The sequence below is a fragment of the Diabrotica virgifera genome, chromosome 5 (genome assembly GCF_917563875.1).
Source record: "Diabrotica virgifera virgifera chromosome 5, PGI_DIABVI_V3a".
NCBI classification, from domain to species: domain Eukaryota; kingdom Metazoa; phylum Arthropoda; class Insecta; order Coleoptera; family Chrysomelidae; genus Diabrotica; species Diabrotica virgifera.
In genome coordinates this window covers 216497638-216512244 of record NC_065447.1, presented here as the reverse complement: position 1 = coordinate 216512244, position 14607 = coordinate 216497638, and the positions used below count along the sequence as shown (strand labels likewise).

The following is a 14607-nucleotide window of genomic DNA, read 5'->3' as shown; positions in this document are numbered from 1 at the left end:
ACAGATTATATTCGTAGATATATTATATAATTAGTAAATAATTTTTTTCTATTATAGCGCCATCTATCGACAACTAGAATAATCACTGAACTAGAATAATTACCAAAGTAATCACCGACGTGCCTTTTTTCCCTCATATACAATTTAATGCGTTAGAAAGAAATCGAAAATCTGTGACGCACTGAAAAATGCTCATGAGAAAAAGCATAGAACAGTTTGGTGTTGGAGTGTAACTTTCACTTTGGATGTCTGGGTTATGCCACTATTTGGATCAATTTTATCATACTAATATTAACGAAGTGTCACCTCAACGTTTGGAAACGCATCTTTCACATTTTTTTCTTTTGGCAGTCGGTACCGTTGAAGTTTTTTGCTGTGATGAGCCGATTTCCTCTTTAAATGAATTAAAAAATTCTATTTAAAAATTGTACCAGTTCGACACCTAGGTTTTCATCTCAATATCATTGCTATAAAAGTCGGTAAGCTTCAGTGAGTCAGTTTCAACTTCATTTTGAGTTAAACTTTCCAAATTATGTAAAAACCCAAAATTGGAATGAATGGATTCATATGCAGAAAGCCTCTGACTTAAAGTGATCTATAATCTACTGATCTATAATAGTACAATTTTGAGTCCTAAATTTCTCTGATGTTGTCATTTCAGTCTCTGGAGATGTTTTATAATTCAGTGGAGTCAGTCGAATATTCCTTAAAATAATATAAATTGATGAAGTGATCTAAGTGCCTCCACTCCTGAATTAAGGTAAATATTTGGATCTTGAAGAATACGACTTTTGCTGATTGTCCTCTCTGAAATTTCAAACTATTGCAAATATTGCTGTTTCCAGTAAACAAGTTTTAAATATTTGCGCATTGTCTTCTGAAATTTTGGATAATGTTCCTTTAATCCGATTATAACCTTTAAGAAATCAAGGAATGCTATGGCAGCAGGACAACACTCAGCTGCACCTTTTGCAACTAAATTTAGAGAGTAGGTGGGCGGCACACGGAATCCACAACGCCTAGATATTATGTTCTCTAATCTTAGCCTGAACACCATTGTATTTTTCGCTCATAACTGACGCGTTGTCGTAGGACTCTCCCCAGCAGTTTTTAAAATCACCATCATCTTTTTGCAAGTATGTCATTAGAGAATTAAATATATATATATATATATATATATTATATATATATATATATATATATATATATATATATATATATATATATATATATATATATATATATATATATATATATTCGGAAAGGTTTCCGCGGTTAATACAATGAAACTTAAAGCTAAAATCAATATCAACAAAAGAATTAATATTAAAATTAAACTCACCAGGCTTCCGGGTTGAACCGCGTCGTTGGTTTCTAGGCCGAGCTTTCGACGTCCTCTCTGACGTCATCTTCAGGGCTTCCGGGGTCTCAGTCTCCTGAGGCTCCAGACACTACACTCACTACTCACTACTTCACTACTCACTGCAATACTGTTGTTGCTGACGCTGGGGCGGTCATTTATACCGTGGACTGATGTGACTGACGTGGCTGTCGATGACGTGGCGGAGTGGGAATTAGCGCGAAGACTATTTGGAGTGGCGCGAAGATTTTTGACGGCTGGAATTGTATTTGTAGATGGAGCGGACGATGTTTTCTTTAGGAGGGGTCTCCAAGTCGAAGGTACACGGATGCCGTCATCTCTTTTATTGAGACAACTTGGCCGTTTTTCGATTTCTATGGCTTCTCGGATAATCCTTTGTTTATAGAAGCGGATGGGGGCTATGGTTCTGGAGTTTTCAAAGTCAATTTTGTGACCTGTATGAAGATGGTGTTGGCCTAGGGCTGAAACTGAATCGGAATTGCGAACAGATATGGAATGTTCATAAATCCTATTTTGGATTCTACGATTGGTTTGTCCTATGTAAGATCGGGGGCAGTCTGCACAAGGAATTTCATAAACTCCGTGTTGTTCATTTGGAATGTTGTCTTTGACGGATCGGACAAGAGATGAAAGTTTTTGTTGGGGGGTAAATACTGTTTTTATTCCTCGTGGTTTAAGAATTCTGTCGATTTTGTCAGTAACACCTTTGATATAGGGAAGAAAAGCTTTCGTATGATCAGGATCTAACTCTTTGGGTTGTGATTGAGCGGGAGATTGAAGTTTATGGATGCTCCTATCGATGTGATTTTCGCGGTAACCGTTTTGGATGAGGGCTTGTTTTAAAGAAGAGAGTTCAGTAGATCTACTTGAATCATCGGAAAGACGGATTGATCTGGAGACAAGAGTATTAATGACTGAATTAATTTGAGAAGGTGGGTGATGAGAGTTGCCATGCAAGTAGCGGTTGGTATGGGTGGGTTTTCGATAAACAGAGTGATGAAAACCTTGTGATTGGTTCTTCTTAATAAGAACGTCGAGAAACGGTAAGGATGAGTTAGTCTCCATCTCCATCGTGAACTGGATACTGGGATGTATACCATTCAGATGGGTCTGAAAAGACGCTAAAGCATCCCTGCCGTGGGGCCAAATGACGAATGTATCGTCAACATATCGTAGCCAACATGTGGGTTTGAGCGTAGATGTGGATAGTGCTCGGGTCTCAAAATCTTCCATAAAGATATTAGCAATTACTGGAGAGAGTGGTGAGCCCATTGGGGCACCATTTATTTGTCTGTAGAATTGATTTTGGAAGATGAAATAAGTGTTGGACATGCAATGTTTACATTGCATGTCCAACACTTATTTCATCTTCCAAAATCAATTCTACAGACAAATAAATGGTGCCCCAATGGGCTCACCACTCTCTCCAGTAATTGCTAATATCTTTATGGAAGATTTTGAGACCCGAGCACTATCCACATCTACGCTCAAACCCACATGTTGGCTACGATATGTTGACGATACATTCGTCATTTGGCCCCACGGCAGGGATGCTTTAGCGTCTTTTCAGACCCATCTGAATGGTATACATCCCAGTATCCAGTTCACGATGGAGATGGAGACTAACTCATCCTTACCGTTTCTCGACGTTCTTATTAAGAAGAACCAATCACAAGGTTTTCATCACTCTGTTTATCGAAAACCCACCCATACCAACCGCTACTTGCATGGCAACTCTCATCACCCACCTTCTCAAATTAATTCAGTCATTAATACTCTTGTCTCCAGATCAATCCGTCTTTCCGATGATGCAAGTAGATCTACTGAACTCTCTTCTTTAAAACAAGCCCTCATCCAAAACAGTTACCGCGAAAATCACATCGATAGGAGCATCCATAAACTTCAATCTCCCGCTCAATCACAACCCAAAGAGTTAGATCCTGATCATACGAAAGCTTTTCTTCCCTATATCAAAGGTGTTACTGACAAAATCGACAGAATTCTTAAACCACGAGGAATAAAAACAGTATTTACCCCCCAACAAAAACTTTCATCTCTTGTCCGATCCGTCAAAGACAACATTCCAAATGAACAACACGGAGTTTATGAAATTCCTTGTGCAGACTGCCCCCGATCTTACATAGGACAAACCAATCGTAGAATCCAAAATAGGATTTATGAACATTCCATATCTGTTCGCAATTCCGATTCAGTTTCAGCCCTAGGCCAACACCATCTTCATACAGGTCACAAAATTGACTTTGAAAACTCCAGAACCATAGCCCCCATCCGCTTCTATAAACAAAGGATTATCCGAGAAGCCATAGAAATCGAAAAACGGCCAAGTTGTCTCAATAAAAGAGATGACGGCATCCGTTTACCTTCGACTTGGAGACCCCTCCTAAAGAAAACATCGTCCGCTCCATCTACAAATACAATTCCAGCCGTCAAAAATCTTCGCGCCACTCCAAATAGTCTTCGCGCTAATTCCCACTCCGCCACGTCATCGACAGCCACGTCAGTCACATCAGTCCACGGTATAAATGACCGCCCCAGCGTCAGCAACAACAGTATTGCAGTGAGTAGTGAAGTAGTGAGTAGTGAGTGTAGTGTCTGGAGCCTCAGGAGACTGAGACCCCGGAAGCCCTGAAGATGACGTCAGAGAGGACGTCGAAAGCTCGGCCTAGAAACAAACGACGCGGTTCAACCCGGAAGCCTGGTGAGTTTAATTTTAATATTAATTCTTTTGTTGATATTGATTTTAGCTTTAAGTTTCATATATATATATATATATATATATATATATATATATATATATATATATATATATATATATATATATATATATATATATATATATATATATATATATATATATGTAAAATATTATACGGGAAATAAATATTCTACCTTCGTCTGTGCTGCCATCTTGGGAACGTTTTCGCTGTCTACAGCTCATCAGCCAAGCTCTCAGAACAGACGAAGATGTAGAATATTTCCTCCGTATACCCGAGGCCGTAAGACAGCCATGCAGTCCTTATGGGACTAGCGCAATCTGAGTTAGTTAGAAGCAACCTACCTTGCTCGTTTCGGTACGAAACCGATCTGTGCTTCTACTTTGAGGCCACGAGATGTCACCTGGTATTTATTGAAAAATACCTACGGCGTCAAACAAGCAGGAAATAATCGCAACTTTCTACTTTTTAAAAGTATGAAAATAATATGTAAAATATTATACGGGAAATAAATATTCTACCTTCGTCTGTGCTGCCATCTTGGGAACGTTTTCGCTGTCTACAGCTCATCAGCCAAGCTCTCAGAACAGACGAAGATGTAGAATATTTCCTTCGTATACTCGAGGCCGTAAGACAGCCATGCAGTCCTTATGGGACTAGCGCAATCTGAGTTAGTTAGAAGCAACCTACCTTGCTCGTTTCGGTACGAAACCGATCTGTGCCTCTACTTTGAGGCCACGAGATGTCACCTGGTATTTATTGAAAAATATCTACGGCGTCAAACAAGCAGGAAATAATCGCAACTTTCTACTTTTTAAAAGTATGAAAATAATATGTAAAATATTATACGGGAAATAAATATTCTACCTTCGTCTGTGCTGCCATCTTGGGAACGTTTTCGCTGTCTACAGCTCATCAGCCAAGCTCTCAGAACAGACGAAGATGTAGAATATTTCCTCCAAGTAGAAAGTTGCGATTATTTCCTGCTTGTTTGACGCCGTAGGTATTTTTCAATAAATACCAGGTGACATCTCGTGGCCTCAAAGTAGAGGCACAGATCGGGTTCGTACCGAAAAGAGCAAGGTAGGTTGCTTCTAACTAACTCAGATTGCGCTAGTCCCATAAGGACTGCATGGCTGTCTTACGGCCTCGGGTATACGGAGGAAATATTCTACATCTTCGTCTGTTCTGAGAGCTTGGCTGATGAGCTGTAGACAGCTAAAACGTTCCCAAGATGGCAGCACAGACGAAGGTAGAATATTTATTTCCCGTATAATATTTTACATATTATTTTCATACTTTTAAAAAGTAGAAAGTTGCGATTATTTCCTGCTTGTTTGACGCCGTAGGTATTTTTCAATAAATACCAGGTGACATCTCGTGGCCTCAAAGTAGAGGCACAGATCGGTTTCGTACCGAAACGAGCAAGGTAGGTTGCTTCTAACTAACTCAGATTGCGCTAGTCCCATAAGGACTGCATGGCTGTCTTACGGCCTCGGGTATACGGAGGAAATATTCTACATCTTCGTCTGTTCTGAGAGCTTGGCTGATGAGCTGTAGACAGCGAAAACGTTCCCAAGATGGCAGCACAGACGAAGGTAGAATATTTATTTCCCGTATAATATTTTACATATTATTTTCATACTTTTAAAAAGTAGAAAGTTGCGATTATTTCCTGCTTGTTTGACGCCGTAGGTATTTTTCAATAAATACCAGGTGACATCTCGTGGCCTCAAAGTAGAGGCACAGATCGGTTTCGTACCGAAACGAGCAAGGTAGGTTGCTTCTAACTAACTCAGATTGCGCTAGTCCCATAAGGACTGCATGGCTGTCTTACGGCCTCGGGTATACGGAGGAAATATTCTACATCTTCGTCTGTTCTGAGAGCTTGGCTGATGAGCTGTAGACAGCGAAAACGTTCCCAAGTTGGCAGCACAGACGAAGGTAGAATATTTATTTCCCGTATAATATTTTACATATTATTTTCATACTTTTAAAAAGTAGAAAGTTGCGATTATTTCCTGCTTGTTTGACGCCGTAGGTATTTTTCAATAAATACCAGGTGACATCTCGTGGCCTCAAAGTAGAGGCACAGATCGGTTTTGTACCGAAACGAGCAAGGTAGGTTGCTTCTAACTAACTCATATATATAAATATATATATATATATATATATATATATATATATATATATATATATATATATATATATATATATATATATATATATATATATATATCTTCTGCTTTATGATCGTGATTTGACAAAAATATGAGAAAACTTTCAACAGGAGTGAAACCTTCCATGTAACGAAATATCACAGTTAATTGATTGACAAAAATAATTCTATGTGAATAATGTGCTGATTTTTTTACGTTTGGAGCTTTGTGGGGGACCCCATAATGTGGGGCCCCGGGCAGCTGCCCAGCCTGCCCCCTTTAAATCCGGCCCTGTTGCCGCCTCTTTGGGCTCTCTGATTCATTTGTTGCGGTGAATCAGTCCGCTGTTGTCTTTTTATTATTATAGCAGCGTGTTGTGTGACTTGGCCCTGTCTACAATGTTCCTCCATTCTTTCCGGTCCTTACTTCCCTCCTTCCAATTGTAGATTCTTAGCTTCTTTATGCCTCCTAAGACGTGATCTCTTCATCTTTTTTTGTGTCTTTCCTTTGGTCTGTTTGTTGTTGGTTTCCAGCCGGTTATTCGCTTTAGCGTAGAATCTGGGTTAGCTCTTTCTGTGTGTCCCAGCCACCTGAGCTTTGCGCCTTAGCGAACTTGATTATGTTCACCCTGGATAGCTTCTTTAATTTCTTCATTGGTTAACCTTCTAAATTCGCCCGGTCCGCACACCTATCCTCACCGGTCCCATTATTCGTCGAATTATCTTTCTCTCTAAGATTTCTAACTTCATTTCATCTTTTTGTGTTAAGCACATCGTCTCTGCACCATAGGTGATAATGATAACTGTCCTCATTATTGGCTTACTAATGTGTTATTCTTTTATTAATTTTGGTAGTTCCAGTAGGTTTTATTACCTAGTAGGATGCGTTAATTTATTTCATCCGTTCTATCATTTCTGCCATTCACCTTGGTACATGCACCAAGCTTTACTTCTTTCTTGATATTCGCACTCTCTCTTGAATACTTGAGGTATTTCGTTTTGCTCTGGTTCATTACTAGCCCTTTCTTCTTTGCTTCTTTATCTAGTATTAATATTATCTTCTGCATGGTTTTTCAGTCTCTAGTAACCAGTGCAATATCGTCTGCGTACGCTATCAGTTGGACTGAAGATTCGATAATAATTTCCATAATTTTGGCTGTTCTTACTCCACCCTCTCTGCTGATGTTAAATAATAGTGTTGATAAGAAATCTCCCTGTCTGACGCCTACCACCATTTGTACTTTATCTGAGGGGACTTTCCTTGTTAGGATTCGTGCGTTGGATCCCTCCATCATCATTTTCGTGCGCCCAGGGCCTATTTTACCACTAGGCCCGCGAGGCACCTGCCTCGGGCCCGCATTTTAAAGGGGCCCAGGAAGAAGGCCAAAAATTTTTTTTTATTGCAATAATAAAATAAATTTTTAAAATTGTTCATTTACGAACAGGAAATGATAAGTGATAACTCCACTGTTGATTTTCAAGCGAATTCAACTGTCACAAGTGACAAGTACATCTGTGCCATCTCCTATAAAAAACGGTAATGTCAATAACTCTTTTCCTAGCGGTATACAGGAATGGCCAAAACATTTAAATCTGGAACTTTAACAATATTTTATAAATAATCGACCGAATCAATATAATATTGATAAAATTAGTGAATGTGTTACACAACTGGATAATAATAAAAGCACATGTTTAAAAAGTGCGATTTTTTATAAAATAAAAGCTAATGGGGAAAAATGCTTCGCGAGTGATTAGTGTACAATCTTAAATGTAGCCGTATTTATTGTTACGTTTGTAAACTGATTTCCAAGAAAATTATTGTTCTTCTAACTTTCGATGGGTATACCTAATGACTGGAAAATATCATAGACCAGGGCGCATCTGTAAAAATATTAGTACATTTGGACGTTGAGAGGTGACTCAAATTTTTTTGCAGAAATTGCTTGAAAATATATATATAATAATAATATTTGAGTTATCCTACCTCGCAGAAAGGTCTGGAACATTATTTAAATAATCAAAATGTCAAAAAATGAAGGAAAAGTCGACTTTTTTCTTCGTTTTTCGATTATAACTTTAAAAGTATTCATTTCCGAGAAAAGTTGTTCTAACATAAAAGTTGCGTAATTAAATTTCCTACAATATAGAATTGGTCAAAAATTTAAAAAATAGTCACCCTTGTTGCAAAATAGAAATATTTGCGAAAAAACCATACAAAAACAAGTATTCGCATTTTACGTTTTTCAACCATTTATGCTACACTTAGGACCTTCATATTTCACCCAGAAAAACTGTATGATACAGTAAAACAATACTGTAAATTTCATTAAGATCGGTTCAACAGATTTTGCAAAATAAATTTTGCAATCCAGCTTTTGCAAAAAAATTCATTTTTTCAAAACAGGACTGAAAATAAAGCAGATAGCAAGTTGAATTTTTTTTTGAAATTTGAAAACCAATACAAAAATTGAATTTTTCCTTCATATTTTGACATTTTGATTATTTAAACAATGTTCCGGACCATTTTAAGTGGGAGGATAACTCAAATATTATTATTTGAGTTAATTTCAAGCAATTTCTGCAAAAAAATTTGAGTCACCTCTCAACTTCCATCTTAAAACAGATGCGTCCTGGACTATCAATTAACAGTTAGTTGTTATTCAATATGAGTGATTCCCGGAACATATTTCATCAATTGGTACGTTAGTCAAGAGAAATAGTACAGCAGGGTAAATTGTAACATTAACAGAAAAAAGTTATTTAGAAGAAAAGGAACATTAGAGAAACGTTCTTCGACGAATAATAGCAACCATTAAATGTTTGTCCAAGAATAAGAAATATTTCCTTTTATGGTTCAACTACCAAATTATTTACAAAAGGAAATGACATGTACATATACAGTCAGGCACGGCCCTAGGGATTTTGCCGCCCTGGGCGAGATCGGCGACCGCCTCCCTCCCCCCTTGGTATACCCAAAAACTCAAAATTTAACCATGGCTCTTAATTTGCTGAAATCTATCACTTAATGACTTAATGCATTAACGGTTGTGTCTATAATTTTTAAATAGAAGTCAACTTTATATCGTGTCTCTGGATCTAGGTCCATACTTTCATCTTCAGCCTCGTGGCCAAATTGTCTTTTCACTTTCTAGTAATAGCCTAATAGTAATAGCCTCTTTCTGGCTATTACTGTGCCTCCTTTTCGGGTTCTCAATTTCTAACTTTGATGAGCTCTTTTGCGTCTGTCAAATAGCCCTGGAATTTTAAATCACTTTTGAGAGACTTTCTGAGAGGATTTCCGATTTTTCTAATAAACTGATAGCTTGATACGCTCTCACATCAATACTCTGCATACGCGACTACGTTGATGTGAAGTAAAATGTCATGCCATATTACCACAGAGCAAAGAAAAGTAAAATCACGGATTTGATTTGCCAAACAGCTTGCGTCATGAGCAACCATTTTATCGTTGTTTTATTCACAGTGATTTCTACAAGAGCATCGTAAATTTCTTCAATTTGGTATCTAATGGGAGTAATTACATCAATTATTCAACTTTCCCATCTAGTTTCGGACAAAGGTTTCAATATTAGGCTAGAAATATGATTTATCAGCATAGTCCAACGATGAATAGATGCTAAGAAAAAGTTGTAAATTTTTGTCACTAAGGAAAACAAAGAAACTTTAAACTGTGAGGCTTTAGCAGCACCGTTCACGACTAAGTTAAGTGAATGGCTAGAACATGGGACAAAAAATGCTCTAGGATTCATTTTAAAAATTCTGTTTTAAATTCCCAAGTTCTTCTCTTCCATGTTTGCCCCATTATCATACCCTTGTCCTCTCATATCTTCCAAAGGTATTCCCAGTTCATTCTGGGACTCTGTAACTCCCAAGCCGGTGGTTTCCACTACAGGCACAAATCCAAGAAAATGTTCTTTAATTTTAACACTCTGTGAACAAGAACCTAAGTCGACAAAATGTATAACAATAGTCATCTGTTCCACCCCAGCAATATCAGATATACAATCTAAAATTATGCTATGATACTTTGCTGATTTCAAAAAGTTTAAAATTTTATTTTTGATTTGGTCATGGAGGAGCTGAATAATTTCGTTTTGAATACGTGTTCCTAAGTAGTGATGCTGCTTGTTACTCCCATTAGTTATACTCCTAATGTGTTCTCGTAAAACAGAATCAAAATTTTTAAAGAGCTCAAAAAGCTTAAAAAAATTACCATTGTTTTGATAAAAATATCTATCAAAATCGCCCCTCAATGGAAGACACTGTTGTGCTAAGAACTGTATTATTGATATAAGTCGTTCTTTACATTTTTCCAGTGACCAGTTTGTGAATTTAGAACTTTTTGTGTTTCTTCATCTATGATTTTGTCCGATTCTTGTCTAATTGCTAGTTCTACCCACTGTCGCTGTGACTGTAGATGAGCTGGAGACAGCGTGGCTGGACAAAGCTTCAGCTATATGTTTCTAATTATTATATCCATTTTCAGTAAAGTTATTTTTAAGTGAATTTAGTTTAGTTCTGATGCTACTATTCTTATGCGATGAAGAAGAAGGCGGTGTTGTCGGTTTTCCGTCGAATGAACCTTGCAATTGTTATTGTTTCACTTACTTAATTCTCGTTTTTACAGTTGCATTTTTGCCGCTCTTGTTCATAATATTGATTTTTTTATAATATTAAAAACATAAGTTATTATTTCTTCAAGTTCAAAAATTGGCTGTTCTCTAAAATTTGCCGCCCCTGAATTTTCCGCCCTGGGCGGCCGCCCAGTTCGCCCACGCCTGGGGCCGGGCCTGTATACAGTGTGTCGCATTTAAGATGACGGCAGCCCTATATTTTGGCTATCAAAATAAATACAGATTTGAAGTTTTGCACAGTCATACTGGTTGAATGTTCACATTTTTTAAGATACTTAGGTGAAATTTAAATTTTATTAGCAACCTACTGCGAATCCAGAAACAGGGTAAATTTTCTATATTTTGCTTCGCGTTAGAGATATCGGGAAAAGTTATTTGAAAAAGTGGTTCCAAATATTATTCTAACCCCATATACAGGGTGTAACAAAAATACAGGTCATAAATTTAATCACATATTCTGGGACCAAAAATAGTTCGATTCAACCTAACTTACCTTAGTACAAATGTGCACATAAAAAAAGTTACAGCCCTTTGAAGTTACAAAATGAAAATCGATTTTTTCCAATATATCGAAAACCATTGGAGATTTTTTATTGAAGATGCACATGTGGCATTCTTATGGTAGTAGTATGTTAAGAAAAAATTATAGTGAAATTTAGACACCCTATAAAAAATTTATGGGGGTTTTGTTCCTTTAAACCCTCCCAAACTTCTGTGTAAGTTCCAATTTAATTTTGTTATGAAGCTATTTTCTTGTGGCATTTTTATGATTAACTATTTAGATGGGAAATAAGCCACAATTAAATTGAAAAAATAATTTTTTAAAAATGTTTTAACGCAATGTTTTAAAAATTTTGTTGCCGCTTAGTACTTTTTCGAAAAGTCAGTTTTTATAGAGATATTTTGCATATTTGTCAAATCCACCACATATTTGTATATGGCTAAGTACGATTATGGAGACTTGATAATAATAGGAAAATTTATTTATGATTTACATTTTTAGGTATATTTTGAACCATATTAAAAAAGAAGCCATATGTCGATAAAAGGTGCCTTATCGAAAAAATACAAAGAAGCAAAAAAGTTTTAAAAACACTGCGTTTAACTAATGGTATCGCAGTAACAGTTTAATTGGAACGTACACAACCATTTGGGGGGGTTTAAAGGAACAAAACCCCCATAAAATCTTTATGTAAACATATTAGAAAAGAAGCCGCAACTCGATAAAAACTGCCTTGTCGAAAAAATACTAAGAGCCAAAAAAGTTTTAAAAATATTTAATATAACTAATGGTATCACAATAATAATTTAATTGGAACGTACACAAAAGTTTGGGGGGGTTTAACGGATCAAAACCCCAAAAAATTTTTATGGGCGCACAAATTTCACTATAATTCTTCTTTAAGATGTTCCTGCCATAAAAATACCACATGTCCATTTTCAATAAAAAATCTCTAATAGTTTTCGATATATTCGAAAAAATCGATTTTTATTTTGTAACTTTAAAGGGCTGTAACTTTTTTTATGTGCACATTTGTACTAAGGTAAGTTAGGTTCATTCGAACTATTTTTGGTCCCAGAATAGGTGATTTAATTTATGACCTGTATTTTTGTTACACCCTGTATATAGGTACCAAACTTCATCAATAAGCTAAAATTTTTTATGGGTGCACAAATTTCACTATAATTCTTCTTTAAGATGTTCCTGCCATAAAAATACCACATGTCCATTTTCAATAAAAAATCTCTAATAGTTTTCGATATATTCGAAAAAATCGATTTTTATTTTGTAACTTCAAAGGGCTGTAACTTTTTTATGTGCACATTTGTACTAAGGTAAGTTAGGTTCATTCGAACTATTTTTGGTCCCAGAATAGGTGATTTAATTTATGACCTGTATTTTTGTTACACCCTGTATATAGGTACAAATTTCATCAATAGGCTAAAATTTTTTAAAATTTCCAAATAAATCAATACTAGTTTCAGTCACGTTTACTTTGAAAAGCATAATTACCAAAAATTTCGTATATTTACCTGCTGAAGAAGCAGCATATAAGAAAAAACTGCTTGGGATTGAAGTCACCATCTTTACTTGTAGGTTTGGTGTGACTGACTTACGATAATATTTTTTTTATATCTCTGACTATTATATTATATTACGTATCCTTGTAGGGACTGTGGACATAATGGTAGGGGAGCTTAAGCGCTGATTTTTGCAGTTACTCGAGCGCGTCAGACTATTACATGGGGAGAAACCTTGTACCCTGAAATTACCATATATTGGCTCTTAATGCAGGGGAGTTCGTTAAGGGGGGACCGAAAAAAAAATCTATCCTTAGAAAAACTCGAAATCGTCAGATTAAGATAAGGTAAGTTAAGAACATGCAAAACAGTGTATATTTCAAAAATCTGGCGATTTGAGCGGGGCGTAAGGAAATGGCTGAGTCCCAAAGTTTCACAAGAAAAAAGCGAATATTTTGCGAAATAAATGACACATCGAAAAACTAAAAAATACGTGCTCAACCTTTTTCAAAAATCTATCGAATGATACTAAACACGACTTCCCACGGAGAGGGGTGGGGGGTAAATTTAAAATTTTAAATACGAATTTCGCGATATTTCACGAAATAAATATCAGATCGAAAAACTTAAAAATACACTTATTCAATATTTTTGAAAAATCTATCGAATGGCACCAAACACGACCCCACACGGAGGTGAGGTGAGGGGTTACTTTAAAATCTTAAACGGGAGATCCCATTTTTTTATTGCAGATTTGGATTCCTTACGTAAAAATAAATAACTTTTATTCGAGATATTTTTTCGAATTATGGACAGATAGCGCTATAATCTAAAAAAAAACGATTGTTGGAAATGGCAAATTAAATTAAAAATGGAAAGTCCCCACTAAAATGGAAAAATTTACTTAACTTTTTTTGGTTTTAGGACCTACTCTTCACAACCCAAAATAGGTTCCCATAACGCTCGAGTGACTGCACATTTAGCATACTTTGCTCCCCTACCATAATTTTTTACGTCAGCAGTACGTTTTGTGTACCTTAAATTAATATGTAATTCAACATGTCTCTTATTCAACGTGTAGCTAAAAAATTTATCTCTGTTTATTTTGGTTTGTTAACTTTTTTAATGGTATTACATGTGTCTAAAAATTTGTTGAATCAGACGCTGGGCTGTCTGATTAGGGGGCTTTCTTTAATCACAAATGTAATCGACTATCTTTTTAATTAAATATTTATGTTTATTTTAATTTATCGAGATTTTTAAACATTTTTTGTTAATTTCTTCAGAATATGTCAAGGAAATTTCGATTTAAGCCTATTTCTTCTTATTTAGAAGATGTGGAATCGCTACAACTAGGATACAGACTCGGTCAGTAGTCAGTATAGTGTGCTATGCGGATGATGCAGCCCTGATTGCAGATAATGAGGATGACCTACAAAGACAAATTTATCGATTCTATCAATCATGTCGACAACTCAACATGAATATATCCACGCAGAAAACAAAATGCATTACCATTAACCAGTTCAAAAATCTAGGTGTAGATTTATCAGACACTAAGAGAAATAGCAGGGAAGACAAGAAGGGATATAATACGAAACAACATCATCAGGGAGCAATGTAGCGTACAAGATGTAGTAAGATGGGATAGCG

The 14607-nt window shown here is 36.2% G+C and overlaps 1 protein-coding gene across 3 annotated transcripts in view; it reads right to left on the bottom strand.

The window, feature by feature from the left end:
• LOC126884614 (facilitated trehalose transporter Tret1-2 homolog) overlaps positions 1–14607 on the bottom strand; it is a 72672-nt gene that overhangs the window by 24242 nt on the left and 33823 nt on the right. The window contains exon 1 of one of the 3 annotated variants that reach the window (XM_050650674.1): positions 12967–13050. The exons of the other annotated variants lie outside the window; for them this stretch is intronic. Within the exon in view, the coding sequence (XP_050506631.1) occupies positions 12967–13018 (52 nt within the window). The 5' untranslated portion in view covers positions 13019–13050. Of the gene's footprint in view, positions 1–12966; positions 13051–14607 lie in introns of those variants that run through there. 3 annotated transcript variants of the gene reach the window in all.